Below are 26,767 nucleotides of genomic sequence, written 5' to 3'. Positions count from 1 at the left end.
AAGACCTAGACCAGTTATGGTTAATAGTATCCCATCTACTACCGCACACCCAACGGGCAGCACGACGTTGGATCGCTTCTAAATTAGTCACATCCTTCTTAGTGTGTAAGCACCAAACTGGGGAAGCATACTCCAGAATAGGTCTCACTACAGCCCGGTATGCAGTTGCTTTGACTGATGCAGAACATGAAAACAGAGTATGGCGCAAGTAATTCAGAGACCGTGATGCTGTGGCTACTAGATGTTTCATGTGATCACCCCATTTGAGTTGAGAGTTAATGAATATACCCAGGTATCTCACTACTGACTTCAGTGAAATCTGCTGACCATCCAGAAAATAAGCACACAAGGGAGGAACACGTTTGTAAGAAATACAAATACTATCACATTTCAAGGGATTCAGCTTCAATAGCCATTTCTTGCACCATTCAAAAATTGCAGTTAAGTCATCTTGGAGAAGTTTGCAATCATTAGAAGACACAATTTCCTTGTAAAGTGCAATATCATCAGCAAAGAGCTTGATGATACTGTGTTGGGAAACCTTACGCAGCTCATCAACATACAGTAGGAACAAAAGTGGGCCTAAAACAGATCCTTGGGGCACCCCAGATCTGACAGGCAGCCATTCAGAAAAGCTACCGTTCACCACAACCCTCTGATATCGTTTAGTCAAGAATGAATTTAGCCATGACAACAGATTTCCATGAATTCCCAGACTCTCAAGTCGAAGCAACAGTCGCTGATGTGGAACAGAGTCAAAGGCCTTAGCAAGGTCAAGGAGGAGGCAGTGAACAGAGTTATGTCGTTCAAGGAAAGCTGACCAGTCATCAAAAGTGGAGACAAGGAGGGTAACGGTGGAATGTTTGTTGCAAAAACCGTGTTGGGATTCACTAATAAGTTTGTGAGACTCCAGAGCATAGGTTAGTTGACGATGAATGATTCTTTCCATCACTTTCACAACAATAGAAGTGAGACTTATAGGACGATAGTTAGAAGAAAGGTGTTTGTCGCCTTTTTTATAAACAGGGACTATGTTAGCAGTAATCCAGTCCCTAGGTAATGATCCTGAGTCTAGAGACAGTTGGAAAATTCTAGACAAAGGTGAACAAATAAAGTCAGCACCAACTTTAAGCAGGTAGGCTGGGATACTATCTGGACCACAAGCCTTATCCCGTTGCAAATTGACAAGTTCCTCATGAACATTCTCAGTAGTAAACTTAATATTATCTATCAGTTTGGGGTGAAAATGAATAGATTCACGTAGAGATGTTAAACTAGAACAATCTTCAGTTGTAAAAACTGAATTGAAATATTCATTAAAAATAGTAGCTTTTTCCAGATCATCAGAGATGAGTTTACCAGAACAGTTAAGAGGAGGAGGAGGCTGACGACACCCTTTCACTGAATTAACAAAGTTCCAAAATTTCTTGGCACTAACAGAGTAGGAATTTGATAAAGAGGAGATGTAATCTGTAGTGTCCTGTCTAGTCTTAGAACGAACAAGGTTGTTAACAGCCTTGTATTTAGACTTCACAACATCAGAGTTAGAATGTTTCATTTTGCGATAGGTAAAAAACAAATGGCCGGTAACAAGTTAAACCCAATCTATGGCCAGATTGAGTCAGGAAACGAATACAGGACCAAGCCGGGCTCACTTAAGCGGCTTGATGAGCTTCAGTCCTGGCCATACACATACTGTACGCCGGTTAGTATAGCTCTCAAAAAAGCAGCGATGCATCATAAAGTGTGTGGTAAATACCACGTGATAGATTGAGTCCCTACCCTATTATATAATCTATGTAAACACTAAGAGAGATACGTAACTCAATGAATATGTCTATAATATGAAGTATAGTCTATTAATTAACCTACCTTTAACTTTTCCTCTTCACCGATGAGTAGCCGTACAACTCGAGGCCAGCGGTCTGTCAGCCACCTGCGTTTTTCGGAGACGCTCAAACTTTCCTCTATAGCTATTATACGTCTGCCCAACTATCGTGAGGATATAGCTATAAATATAAGAAATCATAATCAACCGTTACAGGGGGGAGGGGGATAACCTCAAACCATAAACTGACGGCCCCCGTACCGTCCTTAATAGTCTACAGGTAGTTGCTATGTATGACTAAAGTTCAATAGTCACATCCTGTTTATTCCATATGTGTCAGAGTGGAACAAATCCCCAATATTATTTCGTTAACACAAATCTGACAGTTTAAATTTTTAACTATGATTTTGTCATTATAATATGACATCACCATGCCAAAACTTACCAAAATAATTCATTATTTTCAGAATATTATGACATTTAATAAAAATAGGATTTGAAATATGGAAATAATATTACCACTCACATATGCATTTTTGGTAGTTCATTTCAGTCAGTTCATTCCGAGCTCGATTCTGAGTCTCATCTCTAGCTATACAGTGACAGATTATCAACCCCATATACGCATAGTGTTACTATTTTAATTTTGCTCCTCATAATAAAACAACAAATAAACTGTTCACTGTAGCTACTTTTACATGCAACTAGATATGTGAATGCCTAATGGTTTAGATATAATAGTTTCTGGCATACATGTACCTTATTGATACCAAGTTATACTTTATGTGTGGTATTGTATATAGGTATGAAAGAATGACTGATATTAGGGGGCAATTTTGGTAAATTAAAACTCAGTTATCATTATAATTATCAACCTATTCATGCATAATGTAATTATGGTTGCAAAGTGTCTATAAGTTCTAATGATTCCTGTTGTGATCTTGGATTCCTGTAATCTCAGCCTAATTAAAATCAGGCCTTCAAGTTTTGTCTGGTGAAAGTCACTGTGGCATAAGCTATAGGAGGATGGTGACAGTGGGTTGTTAGGGGTGGCAGTTTTGGCTTCAGGTGAGCTTGTATATGACCATTGCTTGTGTCTATCTAATCTTTAAAAGTGTCAACATCACTTTTAACCACTCCTAGGCTACTTAGATATACCTCACAGTCACAGAATAAACTAGAAGATAGTAAAGAAGAGCTGATACTTAATAGTAGTGTATACATGTATATGCTTGATAGCTAGCTATAATACAGATGAAAAAGTCGTGATGCTTACATTAGAATGATTCTTTAAAGCAAAATGACATTTATGGTGACACCTCTGACGTAAACACTTTTGGAACACTTTAAAGCTAGGTGGAAACAGTACTTAACTTCCTTACATGAATTTCACAAGCACTCAGGGAACAACATACAGAAAATCAGTGTTGGTGATCAGTGCTATACGTATTAATTCACAATGAAGGAATAAGGATACAGTGGAAGCTTGCAGTAATGGAGAAGCTGATCATATCATTGAACGCATGCTGATAATAGAAGTTGGCAGAATATTGATTTTTTAAACAGGCCATTCAATCTATATAGTTTGGCACACTTCGATCAATTAATTAGAAACTTTGGCTGCAGTGGAGCTGAGGTACAGCATCCCCTTGATGGCATGTAGCTATAAGGAGTTGCCAAATTTTAATTGGATTTGCCAAATTTTAATTGGGTTTGCCAAATTTTAATTGGATTTGCCAAAATTGCATGGCCTGTCCTAAAAATTGGTATTCTGTCAACTTTCTTTATCAGCTTTCCCAGTTAAGTACTATAAAATGTTTACATGAGTGATCAAATGTTAAGGAAATTAGAACTGTATATGAAGAAAGAAAATGTCTAGAGTAAATAATTATATGGGTCAAATAACTACATTGAAAGAAGAGCCACACTCAGTAATTAAATTTGGACAGTCCATGCATTTAGTACAATATTTACAGGAACTGAAGAGTTGCATAAGGGATCAAGTGTAAGGTATTCAATGGCAATGTATGTAATACGTATTTTATATCTATATATAGGGCCAGTCAAAATCATAGTTTTAAGAGTACAGCTTTTGCTGGTGCATGCATGGTGTATAACCATTCTGTGGGGGTGCTTTGCATGCCACCCCTGTGACCATGCAAGTTTTGGGTACAGATAATTGTTGTACAAAATCACTGCAGCCAATGTTGTACTCCATTCTGCCATGTTAATCCATTCAGTGGATTAGAAAGCTATTACTACTATTGGTTACCAGTAAACCTTGAATGTGATATTGATTATACAGTATTCAAGTTGAGTTGTACTGTAACATAGGTGGTGCATGGCCCACACTAGTATAAAACGCTTAAAGCAACAATTGATATACAGCAAGATACTCTAACAAAGTGCATGCTGTGCAGTTACTTCACATGCAACAATTCAGTGAAAATAGACTGTAGTACATACAACACCATTGCAGAATTCTGGTCCCTAGCATTGATCTGTCAAGCCTCACTTTTTAAACATACATGCACTGACTCCCCTAAACTTACGTCTGCTTCACTGCACGCCCTTGTAACTGTGATGTAAATATTTAAGTATGTATGAAAAGTAACTGATTGAAATATATCAAAGGTAACATAATAATATAGTATTGTTTCCAAAAATTAATTATCTGCACAGTAACTTCAGGAGCTGTTAATTCTTGATGACAAGAGCACTCTACATGCCTTTATCCATTTTGCTGCTCTTTGGATGTGTTCAACTTGAATTACATACAATAAATGCATCCATGAGAGGAATCCCAGTAGTGGTATGGTGGAGTTGATAAGTCCAGGTAATTTATGCTTTTCAAAATCATTCCGTATATCCTCACACTTTGGATCGTAACCAAATAGGTTACATGCAGAATACCTGAATACATCATTTATGAGATATTCAGATTTATCAGCAAGGACAGTTAAGGTTGTTAATGCCATGACTGCAAATATAACTGTATAGCTAAGTAGCAAATAGTATTTTCACTTGAGTATACCTTTAGTCTGTAAAGAAGCAAAGATTACTGCATGAGAATTATCCAGACACTTACATTGTAATTACATCACTTCTACTTCTTGATATGTGATCGGATTTGCGAAAAGGGGTCTTCCACACACATCCAGTTTATGAACATTGACATTCCATAACTTGAGATAGGATAAAGTTATTGACTTGAAATTTGGTTAGTACTGAGCACCAACATAGGTTAATGGATGGAGAAAATTTTGGCTTTGTATCTGTCTTTAACAGCAAGTTGTGGTCTTCCAAGTTCATAGAATAGGATATGTGTGGAAGACCCCTTTTTGCAAATCCGGTCACATATTGTGTTTGTAGGATACAAGTTACACAAATGCTAAATTTATAGTCAATAGTTGCAACAGCTGTGTGTATATATGCCAGCAATGTACATAATTGCTTTTATTATGATTCATTACATCAGAGGTTGTCAAAAGCTGGGCCAGTGGGTTACTATTAATGCAGCTTTTATGTAGACTTGCATAATTGTACAGATTTTACAGGTAGACTATAGTAGCTGAATTTAAAATTGAGATCAACATTATAATTATGAAATCTGGCATGTTCATTGTGACTCGCTCCTGGTTTTTATCCTCTACATACAGGCACAATGGCAATTGTTAAAGAAAGATGTATGTAGCTACTTTTAGTATATACATTGGTTTTAGGCCGCAGGAAATTATGCTAAAACATTTTGTTGTTTTATTCCAAATTTCTCAAAATAGCACTCACTATACATGCTCTTATCCTAATGCTTTCATTTACTGTACATTAATTCTTCATTTTTTAGCAAGATTTTGGGGCAGTAATACATACAGTATAGGTAGGAAGCTATAGCATTTTGATAACAAGATGCTTAGTTACTGAGTAAAAATTATTCCGATTGTTCTATATAGCTGTCCAGTGGTTTAGTCATGATATATGGGAAGGGGCACAGCATGAATACTGTTGTATGGCAGTAGAATTTGAGAGAATCTGGGGGTGCAACTCCCAGAAGCTACAGGATGTTTGCAATTGAAGGCTATAAAATGACTTATATCAATAGCATTTTGCAATCTATATAGCAACAATTTTCTTCCAAGATTATTTTTCACAATGTCCCATTGGATTTGCCTACAGCTCTATACTAGGGTAGGTGACTGCTTTATTAGAGCATCTCAATATCAACTGACATAAATTCGTACATTATGCTCTTTAAAATTCCGAAATATGTAATTCCTAATTCTTTCACTGCATACATCATTATTATTGAAGCATAATTCTTGGACTTCCTGCTACACAAATTCCTTTAGTTATTACTAGTAGAAATTCCATAATTACCATGTGAAACAGCTAGGCTGTACACCTATGAAAGTTAGGTGAATAAAAGATCTGATACCTGGTGTGAACAGAATAAAATGTTTATACACATTACCATAGCCAGACTTTTATTTAGGTAGGTTCTTTTTGAAGAAAAGTGGATCTTTTATAAGCATGATTCAAATTATATTATGGTGTGCGCATGCTGAAACTAGGGGTCTGCCATTACCCCAGGATTTTTTTTGAAAATAGATACTAAAAGGTTGAATTTAGTGGTATTTCAGCCAATAAAAATAACATTTTTTAGGTAAGCTCAAGACCAGCCGTATATGACATCTGGAAAAATATCTCTATTGCTACTGTACTTATACCATCTGCACATGCATGTGTCTTTTTTATTGGAATGTCACAGTGAATAAGAATGGGAAAGATTGAGCGCTCTGTCATGATCAACAGGGGCAGTGGAGCAGAACAAAGAGAGTCTTAAACAATGAAATTTACACATTACATGGAGTTGAAGCATGCATGGATGCTATTTGTGCGTGGAGGGGCTTGTCCACCAAAATTTTATTATTTTAATGAAAGCTCAAGTTTAAACAATCTCAATATGTTTTAAGTAGTTACATGCAGCTATTAAAAGAAAATGCAATTGTGACTGTTGTATTAGATTGATTGCTCTATTAGAGTGGTTGACGGCTCTATTAGAGTATCTCGATCTTGTATTGCATTTAATACAAGCACTGAATGAGCTACTCGGAACACTTAATTGCTTCTTATTGGTGGTATTTAGTAAACTGTAGCTAATGGACTTTTGTTACTGAAAATTTGGACTTTTATACTAAAATTGTGGACCTTTTTGGTAAAATTGTGGCCTTTTTACTGAAATTGTGGACCTTATTTTTCCAAGAGGGCGGCTCTTCAGAACCCCCTGGCTACAAGCCTGATACAACTAAATAATTATTTACAAAGAGGCTTACTGCTTTTTATCACCAATTTGTGCAGTCTTGTTGCATTCATAATCACTTCTTTTAACTTCAATTGGAAATTAATTTGCCAGTTTCTCTGTACTGACTTATAATTAGGGATGCGTCAATTTCGCCAGCAAAATTATTGGAATAATAGGAATACAAGAGCAACAAGCAAAATGCTGGCAAAATAGGAGCAAAATCGAGCAAAATAGGAGCAAAATCGAGCAAAATAGGCAAAATTTGTTAATCTCAGATCTGTTTCAGACAGTGTGAATGTAACTGCATAACTAACACAAGTAACAACTTACCATAGCTACGTTTAACACTCGTACGTTAAATGAGTATGGCTCTAGCTGAACTTTGACCCGAAGGCGAACCCACAATACATGTTAGCGAATAATCACGTGTGAAATAGTGTCTACAATGGATGTGATAGAACGCATTGACTACAGTTCAAGTGCTGAAAGCGATGTTAGTGAAGTAGATGACAGTCTTAGCATTGTTAGTAATGATGATGACCGTGAATCGTCTCGCTAGTCAGATGTTACAACAACTTCGACTAGTACAACTTCGAGGACTCGTTCTACCGGAAGTGCCAGCAACTCAACTACGCCAACGTCTAGTGGAGTGTCCTTGCTTAGTGTGCTAAAGGCACCAAGTGCATCTGACTTCTCTCGTAAGAGAAAAATTGCCAAAAATCCACCAGCTGGCAGGAAGAGAGCATTACATTCGAATTCGCAGAGCAACCCAAAAACGATCAAGCCCCAGCAAAGAGTAACCGAATATTCCAAGGAACCCTTTACTGTAGCTACTGGAAAGCTTTTTTGCCAAGGATGCCGGGAAGAGTTACCCCTCAAAAAGAGCAGTATTGAGTATCACTTAAAGTCTACTAAACATGCTAATGGAAAGAAAAAGCTGCAACAAAGGAATGTTAAAGACTCAGACATTGCACAATCTCTGCAAAGGTATAATGCAGAAGCTCATGGGCGAGGTGAGACTCTTCCGGAACAACAGCAGGTTTTCCGAGTCAAAGTGGTCAAAACATTTCTTCAAGCGGGTGTACCACTAAGTAAGGTTGACCAGTTTCGTAGTCTTTTTGAGGAGACAGGCTATCGCCTTACAGATCGCAGATTTATGTTTGACCTTATTCCTTTTATTTTAGAAGAAGAAAAGGCACGTATTAAGCAATCACTCCAGGGTCAGTTCTTGAGTGTCATTTTTGATGGTACCTCTCATAGTGGAGAGGCATTAGCAGTCTTAGTGTGCTTTGTAAATGATTCTTTTGAAATTCAACAGCAGCTTCTAGCCATCCAACTGCTTTCAAAATCTCTCACTGGGGAAGAAATTGCACACGAATTGGTACAAGTGCTTTCAGTGTTCTACAGCATTTCTTCCAGCCATCTTATTGCTGCTATGCGAGATAGAGCATCTGTTAACAGTGTAGCAATGAGGACATTGAAGATTGTTTACCCTAATGTAATAGATATTGGATGCTTCAGCCATGCTTTTGATCGTGTTGGAGAGCACTTCAAAGTACCAACCCTGACTGAGTTTATTGGTAATTGGCTAGCACTTTTTTCACATAGCATTAAAGCCAAATTTCTATGGAAACAACAAACAGGAAAGGCAATGGCATCGTATAGTGCTACCAGGTGGTGGAGCAAATGGGAAATTTTTAAACAAATAATGCTCCAGTTTGGTGATATCGAACCATTCCTAAGTGAAAATACAGACTTAGGCCCTGCATCTCGTCCAAAGTTACTAGCTATTTTAACTGACCGTGAAAAGCTTGAACACTTAAAGCTTGAGCTTGCTGCTGTTATTGATTGGGGGGAGGTGTTTGTTAAGGCTACATATAACCTTGAAGGAGATGGGCCACTGAGTTTCACAGCTTATGAAATAGTACAGACTGTTGTTGCAGCAGTCAGGGCAGCTCATACTCCAAACACTGAAGCTGTTATTCGCAGTATCACTACTCAATCAACTGCACAGCAGAGGCATCGCAGCTATGCTCGAAGCTGTATGCAACCAGCTCTAGATTACTTTCAAGAACTGCTAGATTCTTCCTTAAAGGAGCAAATTTTAGTTTTTAAGGCTGTGAGAGTTTTCAATCCGCACAAGATAGTAATGCTTAAGCCAGATGTTTCTCATGTAAATGCATTGCAGGTTGTTCCCTTCTTTAAGGATGACGAGCTTGAAAATTTGAAGGCTGAACTTCCTTCTTATGTAGCTAAGGCGGATGGTATTAGTGATGAACTTGCTGCTCTGGAATGGTGGAAGCTCAATGCAACTGATTTGCCTTTATGGTCAAATGCTGTAAAGAAGGTCTTGACCATACAGCCCTCCTCGGCTGCTGCAGAAAGGGTGTTCTCACTATTGAATTCAGGATTTGGTGACCTACAAGGAAATTCTTTAAAGGATTATATGGAGGCATCAATCATGCTAAGATACAATCACTAATATCTAAACACCATAGTGTATGTAAACAGTGCTTATTGATTATTACATGTAATTATTATTATTACATTGTACACCAACTATGGAGCAAAATAGATTGTTGACAAGCAAAATATTGAGCAAAATAGGTAGGTAAAAAAAGAATTGCTGGAAAGAAAAATAGGTGAGAAAAAAAGCAAAATAGACTCATCCCTACTTATAATTGCAATTGAGTTCGTTCTTCCCAGGTATTAGCTCTTTTAGTAGCCAAGCAGATAATTACTTTACTTTTGTGAATGCACAAATTTTTTACCGTCAAACTACTTTTGCATGGGGATTTTACTTGTTATTGAGAGTCAGTTAATAGCTAAGTACTGATCTATAAAGTTCTAAGCTAATTAAAAAGAGAGAGAGCCATCATTACATGAGAAAATATGTACAGGAATGAAAAAGAAAGAAGCATGTGCAACCTTGGACTGCATGTGACCACAGAGTAGGCTGCCTAGAGCACTACTGTGGGCATGGCAAGGTACAAAACGAGAAAAAAAACACACACAATTGTACACATACAATTACAATAATAATTACAATATTAGCTAACTACGTATCTAGTTCGGACACCACTCTTTACATTGTCTCGCCATGAAAATCCTCTGAGAGGCAGAGATACTGGCAGAGGCTGCTCCATCTAACCAACTCCTGATTCCACGTTTTGATGTGTTTAACTCAGGAAGGATAAATCTAAACAAATTGACCAAGCATATCAAAACTTGTGTAAGATATCAGTACTTGACTTAAATCAACCTTTTTCCACCATTAAATCACAGTTACTCAAGATCTTTTGGCAGCATTTTACAAACAATTTTAACTCTGACAATCATCACAGTATGCACTTTGTTTGCCCTTGTAGTACCTGCTCCAAGTCTCCTCGTCCACCAAACTTCAGCAGTAATTAATTTTTTTTCTTCTCGCTCTCTCTTAAAATAAGTACTTAGCTATATAAGTAAGTTTATTATTAAATACACATGTAAGTTTTAAAATTATAGGATAGTTCAACTATATACCAAATGTAAATGTATGTAATAACCTTAGCCAGCTAACTTAATGTCATTGTAATTTTATACATTCAATTGTAAATGTAAGTTGTACGTATACTTTTTCTGGCTGTGGGCACCAGTTGCCCACAGACCATTAATGCAGGCCTTGCCTGCATTAAAAAGCAAAAAAAAAAAAAAAAAAAAAAAAAAAAAAATTCCGGATTTCCGAATGGGTTACGCCCGTTTCGTATAAAATAACACCGTCCTCTAAACAAGGCGCCATAACTTCCGCGTACTTTGGTTGACGGACACGAAGTTTGGTTTATCAGATTCCTTGATGAAAGGCGATTCGATTCATATGTAAGTTCTTTGTGTAGTAACGAAGGGGAAGCTAGAAAGGAGCCTTGTACCTCAAAATTTACGTGTTCAGAATGTCCGTAAAAACACGTGTTTTTAACATATTTCTATCTAATCCAAAACAGCCAAGCTGTAAAAAAAGTGTGCGGCCCTCAGAAAGGCTATGGTGAAAAAAGATGTGAAATCCAAGGTGGCGGCCAAGAAATGGCTGTGATGGTAGGTTAATGGTAAACATTTTAATAATGACAAGGGGGTGTCACTCAGGCTCTTGCTGTAGGTAGATCTGCGACCGCGGTCAAACTCTAAGTCAACGGTCAAGGCCACAAAATAGCTTTTACAGTGGGTCAAGGGTCAAGACGATACAGAAGGTTCGAAACCCACAATCGAAAACTATACGTAGCTATTATCAAGTTTACGGAATTATACGTAACTTACAAGAAGTAAGGATCTCCAAGAAGATGTTTTAAAGCTCCAACAGGCATTTCGCCATAATTATAATGATTTTTCTCTCACAGCTGCTGGTAGCACGCACTAAGAAAATATTATACTAGGTTACAAGCACAGGTGCGTATAGGAAAATAGAGAAATAAGTGGAGGTCAAAAGTTCGACAAGAAACACTCAAGTCACAGGTCAAAGACGATAAACGCTGCAAGTCAAGGGTCAAGGTGAAATTTTCCCCAGTCAAGACTTTGACTACGGTCGCAGATCTACCTACAGCGTAAGCCGACGTGACACCCCCTTGTAATGACAATTCAGGTAAATTTTGTGAAGCAGCACAAAAATTCACCTGAATTGTCGTTATTAAATTTTTTACCATTAACCTACCATCACAGCCATTTCTTGGCCGCCACCTTGGATTTCACATCTTTTTTCACCATAGCCTTTCTGAGGGCCGCACACTTTTTTTACAGCTTGGCTGTTTTGGATTAGATTTCATTTCTTTTTGTATTTGTATACCCCAAAGCCGGCCTATGGCCAGCTTTGGGACTTTTTTAACTTACGTTTTTTTTCTTTACTACAGGAAGAAGAAAAGATGAAGTAGATATACTTTAAATATTTTATCAGTAAATGTACAAATTATATATATAATACATATGTGACCGGATTTGCAAAAAGGGGCCTTCCACACACATCCAATTTGCCAACTTTGACAATTGATAACTTCAGATTGGAAAGAGCTATTGCCTTGAAATTTGGGCAGTGGTGATTTCTTTGCAGCTGAACTCTCCACATGATGGTTTCTTTGTAGCTGAACTATCTACAAGGTAACTTCTTCTAGCTGATCTCTCTACAGGGTGGTTTCTTTGTAGCTGAACTCTCTAAAAGGTAAATTCTTCTAACTGATCTTTCTACAGGGCAATTTGTTTGTGGCTGTATTTTCTACAGGGTGATTTCTTTGCAGCTGAACTCTCTACATGGTGGTTTCTTTGTAGCTGAACTCTCTACAAAGAAGTTTCTTCTAGCTGATCTCTCTACAGGGTGATTTGTTTGTAGCTGAATTCTGTACAGGTGATTTGTTTGCAGCTGAGCTCTTTACAGAATGGTTTCTTTGTAGCTGAACTCTCTACAAGGTAATTTCTTCTAGCTGATCTCTCTACAGGGTGATTTGTTTGTAGATGAATTCTGTACAGGTGATTTGTTTGCTGCTGAGCTCTTTACAGAATGGTTTCTTTGTAGCTGAACTCTCTACAAGGTAACTTTTCTAACTGATGTCTCTACAAGGTGGCTAGTTTGTAGCTGAACTTTCTACAAGGTGACTTCTTCTAGCTGATCTTTCAATAGGGTGATTTGTTTGTAGCTTCACTCTCTACAAGGTAACTTCTTCTAGCTGATCTCTCTACAGGGAGATTTGTTTGTAGCTGAACTCTCTACAGGTGATTTGTTTGCAGCTGAGCTCTTTACAGAATGATTTCTTTGTAGCTGAACTCTCTAAAAGGTAACTTCTTCTAACTGATCTTTCTACAGGGTAATTTGTTTCTGGCAGAATTTTCTACAGAGTGATTTCTTTGCAGCTGAACTCTCTACATGGTGGTTTCTTTGTAGTTGAACTCTCTACAAAGTAATTTCTTCTAGCTGATCTCTCTACAGGGTGATTTGTTTGTAGCTGAATTCTGTACAGGTGATTTGTTTGCAGCTGAGCTCTTTACAGAATGGTTTCTTTGTAGCTGAACTCTCTACAAGGTAACTTCTTCTAACTGATCTTTCTACAGGGCAATTTGTTCGTGGCAGAATTTTATACAGGGTGATTTCTTTGTAGCTGAACTCTCTACATGGTAGTTTCTTTGTAGCTGAACTCTCTACAAGGTAACTTCTTCTAGCTGATCTCTCTACAGGGTGATTTGTTTGTAGATTAACAATCTACAAGGTAACTTCTTCTAGCTGATCTCTCTACAGGGAGATTTGTTTGTAGCTGAACTCTCTACAGGTGATTTGTTTGAAGCTGAACTCTCTAAATGATGGTTTCTTTGTAGCTGAACTCTCTACAAGTTAACTTCTTCTAGCTGATCTCTCTACATGGTGATTTGTTTGTAGCTGAATTCTGTATAGGTGATTTGTTTGCAGCTGAGCTCTTTAAATAATGGTTTCTTAGTAGCTGAACTCTCTCAAGGTAACTTCTTCTAGCTGATGTCTTTACAGGGTCACTAGTTTGTAGCTGAATTCTCTACATGGCGGTTTCTTTGTAACTGAACTCTCTACAAGGTAACTTTTTCTAGCTCATCTTTCTACATGGTAATTTGTTTGTAGCTGAATTCTGTACAGGTGATTTGTTTGAAGCTGAACTCTCTAAATGATGGTTTCTTTGTAGCTGAACTCTCTACAAGTTAACTTCTTCTAGCTGATCTCTCTACATGGTGATTTGTTTGTAGCTGAATTCTGTATAGGTGATTTGTTTGCAGCTGAGCTCTTTAAATAATGGTTTCTTTGTAGCTGAACTCTCTCAAGGTAACTTCTTCTAGCTGATGTCTTTACAGGGTCACTAGTTTGTAGCTGAATTCTCTACATGGCGGTTTCTTTGTAACTGAACTCTCTACAAGGTAACTTTTTCTAGCTCATCTTTCTACAGGGTAATTTGTTTGTAGCTGAATTCTGTACAGGTGATTTGTTTGAAGCTGAACTCTCTAAATGATGGTTTCTTTGTAGCTGAACTCTCTACAAGTTAACTTCTTCTAGCTGATCTCTCTACATGGTGATTTGTTTGTAGCTGAATTCTGTATAGGTGATTTGTTTGCAGCTGAGCTCTTTAAATAATGGTTTCTTAGTAGCTGAACTCTCTCAAGGTAACTTCTTCTAGCTGATGTCTTTACAGGGTCACTAGTTTGTAGCTGAATTCTCTACATGGCGGTTTCTTTGTAACTGAACTCTCTACAAGGTAACTTTTTCTAGCTCATCTTTCTACATGGTAATTTGTTTGTAGCTGAATTCTGTACAGGTGATTTGTTTGAAGCTGAACTCTCTAAATGATGGTTTCTTTGTAGCTGAACTCTCTACAAGTTAACTTCTTCTAGCTGATCTCTCTACATGGTGATTTGTTTGTAGCTGAATTCTGTATAGGTGATTTGTTTGCAGCTGAGCTCTTTAAATAATGGTTTCTTTGTAGCTGAACTCTCTCAAGGTAACTTCTTCTAGCTGATGTCTTTACAGGGTCACTAGTTTGTAGCTGAATTCTCTACATGGCGGTTTCTTTGTAACTGAACTCTCTACAAGGTAACTTTTTCTAGCTCATCTTTCTACAGGGTAATTTGTTTGTAGCTGAATTCTGTACAGGTGATTTGTTTGAAGCTGAACTCTCTAAATGATGGTTTCTTTGTAGCTGAACTCTCTACAAGTTAACTTCTTCTAGCTGATCTCTCTACATGGTGATTTGTTTGTAGCTGAATTCTGTATAGGTGATTTGTTTGCAGCTGAGCTCTTTAAAGAATGGTTTCTTTGTAGCTGAACTCTCTACAAGGTAACTTCTTCTAGCTGATGTCTCTACAAGGTCACTAGTTTGTAGCTGAGCTCTCTACATGGTGGTTTCTTTGTAACTGAACTCTCTACAAGAAGACCTCTTCTAGCTGATTTTTCTACAGGGTGATTTTTTGAAGCTGAACTCTCTATATACAAGGTAACTTCTTCTAGCTGATCTCTCTACAGGGAGATTTTTTTGTAGCTGAACTCTCTACATGATGGTTTCTTTGTAGCTGAACTCTCTACAAGGTAACTTCTTCTATTGATCTCTCCACAGGGCGATTTGTTTGTAGCTGAACTCTCTACATGGTGGTTTCTTTGTAGCTGAACTCTACAAGGTGATTTCTTCTAGCTGAACTATCTCTTTCCATAGTTGCATGAACTCCCTACAAGGTAACTTCTTCTAGCTGATCTCTCTACAGGGTGACTTGTGTGTAGCTGATCTCTATACAGGTTTCTTGTTTCTAGCTGATCTCTTGAATTCTCTTCAGGGTGACTGCTCTATTAGGATGACTGCTCTATTAGAGTATCTCGATCTCGCACTTGCTGCACCTAGTTGGATTTCATGTTATAACTCCGTGGCTTTAAATCTGATTCTTCTACACCATTGATGAGCCTTTCTAAGATGATTACTCCATCTGTACAACGATTTTCAAAGCATTACCCCAAGCTGTTTATCTGGTAGGCGTGGCAAGCAGTCGTTTTTTTTATTAGCTAATCTCGATTGCGTAATTGTTACACACTGTTGGTTTTCTCGTTGTATCTTCCTGGTTTTTAGCTCGATTTCTTTCAAACCACAAAAGGTTTGAGGTTCAATAGTTAACCTATTCACCCACCGATTTTCAGCTTCTTCCCATACGCGGTTTACCCTGTAGGCGTGACAACATATTGGTGTTATTTTTCGTGAATAATCGCGCATAACTCTTTGCCTGTTTATCGTATTCCAGCCAATGTTGGTACCGAAATGCGCCTTTATATCCCCCTTCTGTGTGCCAAATTTCAAGGCAATCGGATGTGGCGTTCGCGTTTTATAGCAATTTTTATAAGTGTGCGACAAGAAAAAGAAAAATAAGAAAAATAAGAAAAAAAACGAAGAAACTGAGCCAATTTTTGAAGTCGCATATCTCGGGAACGCGTGAAGCGATTTCGCTCAAATTTGGAATGTGGAGTGCTGCAGTTGGGGGGCATGTCCACAGCAAAAATCGTCTTGTTTCATAAAGGAAGCACAGAGCTACGGAGGTGCGAAAATTGCGTTTTCTTTCTTCCTGTCAATATACTCACGGGTGTTACGCGCCGGCTTCTTGGGCCGCACGACACACTACCGTGTGTCTTGATAACCTAACCTGTTTAACAATTTGACATTGGTTAAGTTATAAGTACGTATAGGTAGTAATAAGTATATAGTTAGGTAATAAGTAGTAGTATGTTGTAGTTTTCAGTATGTACGTGTGTTATGATCATCATAGTTTTCGTTTCAAATATATATATATTTTTTAATTTGTACGGTCGGAGTCTCATTAAGCATCCTTCGCTGCGTAGAATGATACCAAATTTAGCGAATTTGGTTGAGGATAACAACTTGTAAATTGGGATTTTCCCGGCGAGATAATTTAATTTTCCAATAGGTTAATGTATGGAGCGCGTATTATGTCATCATCAGTAGTAAATAACTGTCGCTATGGCGACATTTTCCCATTTGTACGGTCGGAATTGGATAGAGAAATTCAAGGGCTTTCTTTTATTATATGGTGTGCTGTAGAAATTTTGTGAGTTAAAGGTTGTAAATTAGTGTTTTTGCGTGTAGTGTAAAATACATGTATTTGTATTGGACAAAAAATGACAAGGAATGATGAGATTTTATGATCAACCTGTTTTACCAAGTTGAGGTTTCAAAAAGGATATTAAACAGATATTAGATTCATTTAATGCATAATTCTTAATTTTTAAAGGTTTAACCCAGTGTTTGAAAACTTTTAATGTTGACCACCTTAAAATGCTTGATTTGACAAATCCCATACATATGTTTTGATATGGTTTTATTAGTTATTATTAGTAGTACTTTCTGGACAGAAGAGACTTGGTAATGCCCCAACACTGGTATCTCAATTGTTGCATATTACATTAAACATTTTTGTTACCAAAACTTTCATTTCAGTCCTCTGCACTTGTACTGTTCTTCGTTTGCATCGCTGTAGCTATAACAGGCTGAACATAGCTGAAAGCGAAGCATAATAGACACTCCACTTGTGAGTCAGTAATTGATAACCGGGGGCACGCATTCAGACGAGACCTAAAGTCCCTGGCGCTATCCTTTCTTTTGATGTGGTATGCATGGGTTCACCAGTCATAATAATGTTACAAAACAAACAAGTACAGGAAAAATTAAGAATTTTAATTTCCGCTGAATTAGGGATCATAGAAAAAAGTTGGGAAACAAGCTAGGAAGTTGCCTACACCTGCAGATGTACTGTAAACATTTAATCCCCTAATTCAGTCTATATAGGTGGGGTCTATTCTACGGAATGGAACTGAACAGAACAGAGCAGAAAGATGGACTAAACCACGGAACGCTCACATACCACCTAATATGCTAATAATCCTACGTGTAACATTTCACATGCTTCACTTCATACAAAGCAGGTTAAATCTGTTTGTCTATTTTCAAGTGATTCCCGATCCCAGTCCAGCTGGTCACGGAATTACAGTGGGATCACATGTGCTTATTACAAAGCTTGCTGCTCTGTGTTGGATCAAGGTAGACTATCAATGTACCAACACTGTTGTAGCATATTGAAGTGGAGAACAAATGAATACAGTAATGCTAGATTATTATACAAAATATTCATAATGAAATTGATATCCCATTTTGATAATGATTTGTACCTCCACTTTGCAACATATTCAAGAACAAGAAATTACCACCCTTTTAATCTTCAACCACTGTCATCAATCAATTCAAGACCTCACCAGTCTTTTTTTTTTCCATCTATTTAGTTTTGGAACAATTTATCTAAAGGCTCTAGCTAATTCATATTAAGTATTTAAATCTATAATTCATGCATATTGTATTTGTACTGATTTGTCTGTATGCTTTCTTCATTTTCCCTTGAAGTTGAAAGTATAGGTATATAGATAAAAATAAAGTTTTCTCTCCTATCTTATTCTAGGATTTCTATTGATTGTTTAATTGTTTGTATACAGGCTCAAAATTGAAAAAAATATAAAGAAAGTGATTAATGTATAGTCAGTTTGTTATTGGATATTTAACATCTCCAACCACAACCAAAATTTGATGAATCCATGCATTTCATCACTGGTCGTCTGAACATTCCAAAGTGATACCTTCTCTGTTTATTAGACTGAATAAAGTCGCCTTTTCTTGTCACCATAACTTTGTAGTTAATTTCTCTGTGGACATTATGCTCTGAAACTGAGGAAATTGAGTGGTCTTCTATCTTGTCAAGATCAGCAGAAACAATTGATATCCAGTCAGCTTCTGTATTGTGGTAACAAAACTAGCCTTGGCCATGCAATAAATGAATTGAAGAGACCTGCTTGATTTATCAAGTATATAGGAGAATAATCACTGCATGAGACAGCTATCAATATTTTATTACTATCCTGTTCCATTTCCTGGAGGTTCCGCTGATACAATGCAATTCTAGCAATGATAGACAAGCTGCAAAATTTGATTTAGAGAACATTCCCATCCCGGATTCAACCCACTACTGAGATACCTGGCATTAGTCCACCGCACTGTTAATAAATCATTGATGTTAACACAATATATATATATAGAGAGAGATGTCTTGTTTTGTTAAGACAAAATACAACTTAATTACAGGGGTCTAGACTCAGAGGTACCAAGCACTGGATGGACAGTACAGGAGCCCTGGCAAGACTTACACTATTGAATTACAAAACTAATAATTATAGCATGCAGAAGAGTTCAGTTTAGGCAAACCAATAGATCCCAGTCCAGGGAAGCTCCAGAATTAAAAATTCTGTATGAGCAGGAGACAGCAATGTGAGCAGCCTGCTCAAACAGGGATCTTATGGTCTTCTTTGCCACTTCACAAGCATTAGCTACTTGGGCATTTGTGTCTGGCATAAAATGGCCTAAACAACCAATCTCAATGAAAATGAGATTGACAGATAAGCCAGAAAGCTGAAGGTCATATTGTAAACAGCTATACCGGTCTTCCTTCCTAGCTCTAGCAGCCAAAATATGTTGCTTGGTATTGGTGGGAATAGTTAGTTCAAACAAACAGATGGAATTATTGGAAACTAAAACCAAGTCAGGTCTGCTAAGGGTGGAGGAAAGATTGGTTGGAATAGTGCTGGAAGGGCAGACACTAGCAAGATATCCTGAAGGTCAGCATAGAGTTTAAAACTGTCAGCTAAGTGCTGTTGGAGTCCATGAACGAGAACCTGTAGGACTGAATCATGTCTCCAGGTATACCTGCCTTGATCAAGAGCAACAGGACATCCATTCAAGATATGGTTAATTTATTTTGAACAGTTGATGTCTCAAACTTTGACTCCCAATGATCAACATGAGTACAATGTAAATCATGACGTGCATGGTTCTTGAATGTAGCAGAGTGAACGTTAGCAACTCAAGCCTAGCAGATAGAGAGTTAAGGACAGTTGGAGAGACATCTGGACTATTGGCTAGAACAGAATATCGCAGCTCTACAATCAGTGGGTCAACTGACTGCTCAACAGCCAGAACGTATGACAGCTTAGCTGACTGCTTCAGATGAGGTAAAAAGGGGAGATTCAACACATCTGGGTGAAAAACAGCACCAGGAGTGCACCAACTCTTCACAAATTTCAATATTGATGACTGTGTTGAAGTAATAGATGACACAGTAAGCCTCTCAGCAGCCAAATGAAAATGTAGAACAGAAGACACAAAGTTCTTCAAAATCCGTATCTTATATTCACCCCGGATAGAACAATTATCAATGCGTTGTGGTATCTGAATATCTGAATTTCACACACTGCACAAAATACCTTTAGATTCTGCTTAGACAGTGCAGTGTAGCTAGTGATTTATGCCAATTAGAAAGGCCTGGGCACCAGACTGTGCATTCTAAAGTAAAAGTAAGCAAAAACAACCCATGTACTAGTAAAAACAAGTCATGCATTAAGTTCCCTACTTGATACATCTGAAGATGAGCATGCTGAGTCAGCATAGTACTTCGTTACTAATGACAACCAACAAGAACCCACAATCGATCCTTAAATTGTTCCTCATAGTTATCGTAATTGTATATATTTTTATTGTAATTGTACATATGTATATAATTAAGTAACTTGTCTTAATTGTACATACTTATATAGTTAAGTAACTAATTGAAATTGTACACATGTAATTTCACATCAGCATTATACCCCTGGAGGGTCCTGCTGATTAACAATAAATAAAAATAATAAATTCTTTCTTGGGGTACGTTTGGTTACCTGCTGGAGATGTCATCGATAACTTGTACAGCAATGGTAAGCTGCAAGCTTCAATTTGAGAAAGCATTCCGTTCCGTCGTTTAGTCCATCATTCGATTAGAGATTATAAGGGAAAAAGCACAAAATACAGCTACAATACAAACTACTCTACAACTAAACTACAAACACAATTAATTACAACAGCAGTTTGGGGAAAGGAAAATCAGAGTCCTCACACTGCAAAGCCCAGTACCGTAAAATCATACGGGCATTGTCCATCATTCCGTTCCATTCCGTAGAATAGACCCCACCATCTATACTGTACCCAAGACTGAATTATGGATCAAATGTTCAGTAGTATTAGGCATTCCAGTATCCAAGATTTTTTAATAAAAAAATTCTCCGTATATTCCCCAATAGAACTCTGGCACAAAATAACAACTCATGTTTAACTTGGGATTGCTCCGTCATCCGAGCTCCAATGAGGATTAAAATCACTGTGAGGTTTGTCCACACGCTGATCATCATGTAAATCTTAAGTTTTATCGTGCACATTACATGTAAGTAAGTTTTGTGTTGTTTTGTAATCTTTTCAAACATTGTAATGTATGTACAATACTTTAAAACTTTAAAAAACCTAGTGTCAGGTAGAAGGTAGTCACTGGTGCTTACTTTAAAGTGCATGGTTACTTCGCTCGGGTTAGCGATTTTCAGCTCCAGAGCAATTTTCTGATGGCTGTGTCATCAGCTCAAAAGTATAAAATACTTCAAAGTTGGCATAACAATGCCATAATTGAAACCACAACTCCACCTTAGGTATTGTTGCATCATTGTGGCACCTCTACTTTAGTTGTTTACCTTTATAAGTTGTTAACTTGGTGTTTTTACTTACTTGAGATGGCCACTTGCCTATGGGTATACACCATTGTGTTGAGAAGTGTGCAATAGGTGAAACATATTTGCTCACCACAAGCATACAAAGAATTCTGAGATCCGATACGATCTGAAGTTACTCTCATTACATGTACAAACTTGCAGCTAGAAGCAACTGCATTTTCAAGATAGTCCAGATTGCTAGATGGCTTCCTGATACAATTGTACCATTTTTCTCTTTACAATGTATGGGGAGCTCTGGAGAAAAATGTACCTTTTTTTCAGTTTTTAAGCACTGTGCATGCCAAAGTAGCTAATTCCAACCCCACAAACTATATGTTTCTGAGATTGGCAATCAATACTCTATCTATTGAGCATATAAAAAGCCCATTTTTCCAAAAATTAAAAATTGGGCTGGAATGCCTACTAGTATATCTGCAGGTGTAAGCGACCTCCCTTGTTTCCCAACTTATATGTAGTTAGGTAAGTATAGATACTCACCTGTGGTTTGAGGCATCTAACACTAATAAGGCCACTCCAAATAAATTCTCTGTTTCCCGTCCTGGACACAGACATATTTGCATGCGGGCGGGCGGTCCATTTCCATTATTTCATTATAGCTTTTCAAGCCATTATTTGCATGGCACAGCCAAAAAGGCTGCATAAAAGCATGCTTAAGCTTGTTCCTTCCTTTGTAAGTTGCAAAAATAACACAAACGTGAAGTTTGTGGTGACTTGATAGCACTGCTGACACGTGAGCTGACACTGTTTCAAGATAGCTTTTACTGAGCCTATCAGTATGCAAGAATAACTGGAAAATAATGGAAGAATACGGAATAATGGAATATTTAGAGCTAGCAGTAACCAGATGCGGGTGGTGGACGGGAAACAGAGAATTTATTTGGAGTGGCCTAATGTGTGTCATGCCTATTTGCAGGCTAATGTGGCGGACACCATTACAATTGATCGCATGAGCCAATTCAGGTTAATGGCATGCTAGCGCCACACCAGGTGACAGCATAGCCAGTAAAGTCCACCCACTGGATAGTCTGGCGCGCCGACCGTATTTAGGCGCTTGTATAAGCGCCTAAATAGGGTCGGCGGCGCCAGACTACCCACTGAATTCATTTTATAGACTCACGATGGATGGCAGTAGGTAACACTGCTCCTATGTTTGTTGATATGAATGGACAAGTTCTAGCGATACACGGAATATGTTTACTGTGTCTCATAATTGATCGTCCATTGTCGTAAGTTAGTTTGTGTGCGTATGATTATGACAGCGTTGAAACCGGGTCAGGTCATCCGGGTCACAGTCCGACCCGATTCTGGTCTGACCCGATTCTGGTCTGACCCGAATTGGATCACGTGAGAAACAAAATTGTTCGTTTGACGACGTGGAAACTTATAGTAAACGCTAGCTGCGTAGCTCTTTCGTGAGCCACGCTCACTTATCGCATTACAAACATGCGTTCAGCCACGCCCATTCATTAGTAAGTGCAGTCTGTAATACATAACTGTGTCCGTTTCTGTCTGCAAGCTTACGTGGAGTCACGCCAACTAAATCAATTACTGTACGAGTTGTATATAGTCTAGTCTTGCAGTACTTCTGTGAGCCACACCCACTTTAATATATCGGGAATTGTAATACTAGGTATGCACGAAGCCACACCCAATTGCTGTCTGTAAACTCACAGTAGCTACATGGAACCAGACTCACTGACTGATTTTTAAATTATAAACTTACTGGCTTAGTTATCACATAACTACTCATTTACTCAACACGAATTGAATGCTCAAAACGTAATCTCACTCACTCGAGGCTACCGGAATGCTATCCGGGGCAGTGGGTCATCCGGATCAGCAGTAGTGACCCGGTTTCAACGATGAATTATGAGACATTCTTTTATATCATATGAACCATGGCTACTTCGGTATTGCACAGATATACACTCCCCTACTCCTCAGTCATCGGAAATTTACTGTTGTTAAACTTCATTTTAGGGTTTATCAACAGTAAATTTCCTATTGACTTCAGAATTGGGGTGTATGTAAGTGCAATATACCTTGTATATACAGAGGAGAGTATCCCACTCTCATAAGTAACAAAGTGCTTTGGCTTGTTACGTACAAGCAGCCATTAAAACACAAAAATTGTCATGATTTAAGAGAAAAGAAAAGGCAAAGGTGAATAGGGCAGATGCATGTAGCATGGTTTTTATGGATGGAATTTTGGGGGGCATGTGTCATTTTGGGGGATCCCTAGTATACATATGACAAAACATGTAACACTTTGTATCATGCGTTTTACCTTATGTATTATCCAGAAGGATAAGAATGTTAGGTTGACTCCGACAATTAACAGAATAGCAATTGGCAACAATAATGTGTACAATATCAGATCCTTTGATGGAATCACAATTACTGGAGGAAATCTTGCTAGTCTGAAATCTGACATGGACAAAACTATAGTTGGGAATGTGCCACTGAATATGAAAGCTCCAAAAATTTCCAGTACACATATTTTTAGTTTTCGTGTCTCTTCACTGAAAAGTCGTGCTGACCAAAATGGAAATGCTAATCCCAGGAACAAATGAAAAACATAGAAGAACCAAGTAATAGCCATGAACAGGAAACAAAACTGAATAACAAATCCTGTAACAAAACATAAAAATATTTAGTAATGTTGTAATAATTTAAAAGAAACATAAATTTCACAAATTTCATATAATTATTTACTTGACCATAAGTTTTTATCCAGTAATTGATTAATTTAACTGCATGCATTATACATGCAATAATATTGGAAAACAGATAAGCAAAGCTATGTTCCTTTAAACAGTAGTAGATGGTTTGCATGTAGAGACCCGCCGATTGTGCTGGCATAATAATGAGCATAATAAGTGCCTGAAAGCATTGAGCATAATGCTAGCATAATAGGCAGAAAACTTGTGCAATACTATAAATTCTTGCTTATCAAAATACATATCACAGAAAAGATTGATATACTCTAATAGAACAGTCAGTAACTCTAAAATAATCAGATAGCTGACTGTTCTATTAGAGTATATTGATCTTTTCTGTGACATGCATTTTGATAAGCAAGTATTTACCGTCTGTACTTACTGTTTTCCCATAAAGTGCAAAGTTATTAGAAAAACATGGGAGGTATAAATTTTGACTTGAAACATAGCTAAAACTATCGATTGGATGACTTGCACCTTAGCTGAACTCTCTACAGGGTGACTTGTAACATAACTAAACTTTATCCAGGGTGACTTTTAACTTAGCTGAACTCTCCATTTGTAACATAGCTGATTCTACAGAATGACTTGTAACTGCAGCAATTATTACATAGCTGCAGCAATTATTGTGACAAAGTTCCAAAATCACTCTCAGATTTTATCTCAGAGGGTCTATTTTTCAAAATTTCCTACCCTAAAACCCCTGGTATGCTTTACATGCTGGTGTGCAAAAAGGAAGTTTAGAAATAGGGCATGCTCACATTTTGACCCCCTCTTTCCAAAGGTCTAGCCTGGTGTAGAATGACCTCATTTGATTACTCACTTGTTCTTGTCTGTATCATAGCACCTTTTAATAAATGGTTGCACACTGAAAGGGCTGTACAGTAATTGGAGAGCTAGTCCTTGCATGTAATAACAGTGAACAAGGAATCTGTGAGTTATAAGCAAGGGCAATCATTACTGACATACAAGATCCTTTTATGCTGGTATATACGCATGTCAGATGCTGATCTCCCTGACTTGTTCAACCCTTTTATTGCAGTGATCCCTATCATAGAACTCCTTACAGTTGTGCTACACAGTCATCACACACTTAACAAATTGAACATGATTTGCATAGTTGGTTCAGTCTCTATCTCCTTACATACCATTGGTGTATTGTTTTATTATGGGTAAATTTACAGTTTTAAATATGCTATATAGTCAATTACTATTTAGAATTACCCATAATTTGTGTGAACACTGATGGCTCCAGAAAAGACAAGTACAAAGTTCTGTGGCTACAAAATAACCTTTCCTGTCCTCCAACATAAGCAATCAAAACAAAAGCAGCTAGATAACAGGAACACAGTATGAAATACAATACTTGTGAGCATATAGAATAAGGCAAAATGCAAAAAGTGTGGCTTTAATTAATAATTAAAGATTTAAAGTAGTAATCAAGACATTGTATATTACCATTGCAACAGGTCATCCATAACATTTCAAGCAGCAAGTAACAATAGATGCTAGAGCCTATGTATTTAGCTAGAGCAATTGATAACTGGAGCAAGCTCCCTTTAGATGTGGTCACAGTTCCCACATTAAGTGCTTTCAAGATAGCTTTTTTATACATGTAAGGAAAATTAGAAAGTTTAGGAATCATAGAAATAAAAGCAATAAAATATTGGAGCCTAAGGGAGGTCTGCAGCAAAACTAAAGACTTCATCTCATCTAATTATTATTATTATTGGGCTGTTTAATTAGCTACATTTTATGTACGTTGAATTTATAATTTTATACTTACCTAGGACCATCGCACTGACAACATGACACACTTCAAGCACTTGTGGATACACCAACCTGTAATAAACACTATATATGTATATAATGAAAAGAGAATAGATATTATAATATTACTCCCATATACACCTGTAGAAGGGCGTATCGTGAAGTTATGATACACCGCGTCTGAGTTTGCCCACTTCCCTTTGCATAATTAATTGTCATTAGTTGAACATAATATCAATTGAGCACATCCATAACAACATCGCTGGAAACCAAACTAACTCATGCCCTCAGCATTTGTCACTAAACTAACTACAAGTGTACCTTCATAGGTTTACACATTTGAATACGGCTGTCCTGAGCATTACATGTGTAGCACATTGTTAACAATTCTTGCACTTTGTGACTGCTTGTAAACCAAGACACCATCATAACTGCACAGTGCACCCTTCTATAGGGGTACGGAGTACAGAGACTCTCTTCAGTGCATTATGAACTTTGCTGATATTGTACTTTGCATGGAAGGAGCAGTGTGCCAACAAGTACTGTGTTTTCCAAACAGTGCCAATTAGCTACTGTATATTGTATGAGTCATACAGTACGGTGATGTGGACAATTGAGCAAATACAGTAGTTCGGTACATTTATGCATGTGGATAATTATAATTGGGCCAATACAGTACACTTGGGCAAGTACAGTACAGTTATACAGCACAATTTCACGAAAACAATCCCACTTATACATAATAAAAAATCATGTGCATGACATGGTACACTGCTAAATCTAGCCAAACTAGTCCTACCAGATTGTTCTATGACTAGACATATGGAAATATACTTCAGTATATGAACAGTTACTGATAGTCTAATCACCAAAAATTGAAGTGGTTTGGGTACTCAAGATGAACACTCCAAGTAAAATTCCCAGGAAGTACAATATAACATGTAAAGCACCGCCTCTGTTGTATGCTTGTGTGTATGAAAAATACAGCACTTGGAGGTGTCTTG

At 37.5% G+C, this 26,767-nt stretch overlaps 2 protein-coding genes across 2 annotated transcripts in view; both read right to left on the bottom strand.

Moving 5' to 3' along the window:
• LOC136264476 (uncharacterized) overlaps window positions 1–2,030 on the bottom strand; it is a 35,069-nt gene extending 33,039 nt beyond the window's left edge. The window contains exon 1 of the mRNA XM_066059228.1: window positions 1,873–2,030. The gene's annotated coding sequence lies outside the window, so the exon portion shown is untranslated. The remainder of the gene's footprint in view (window positions 1–1,872) is intronic.
• A 2,416-nt stretch (window positions 2,031–4,446) lies between these two features.
• Window positions 4,447–26,767, bottom strand: part of LOC136263787 (uncharacterized) — a 40,434-nt gene continuing 18,113 nt past the window's right edge. Inside the window, exons 3-6 of the mRNA XM_066058415.1 lie at window positions 25,780–25,835; window positions 25,218–25,325; window positions 23,561–23,904; window positions 4,447–4,869 (exon numbers count right to left, since the gene is read on the bottom strand). Coding sequence (XP_065914487.1) covers window positions 4,849–4,869; window positions 23,561–23,904; window positions 25,218–25,325; window positions 25,780–25,835 — 529 coding nt within the window. The 3' untranslated portion in view covers window positions 4,447–4,848. The remainder of the gene's footprint in view (window positions 4,870–23,560; window positions 23,905–25,217; window positions 25,326–25,779; window positions 25,836–26,767) is intronic.

Source organism: Dysidea avara, chromosome 8 (assembly GCF_963678975.1).
Source record: "Dysidea avara chromosome 8, odDysAvar1.4, whole genome shotgun sequence".
NCBI lineage: Eukaryota > Metazoa > Porifera > Demospongiae > Dictyoceratida > Dysideidae > Dysidea > Dysidea avara.
The sequence above is the reverse complement of the archived record's forward strand: the minus strand, read 5'-3'. Positions and strand labels throughout refer to the sequence as shown.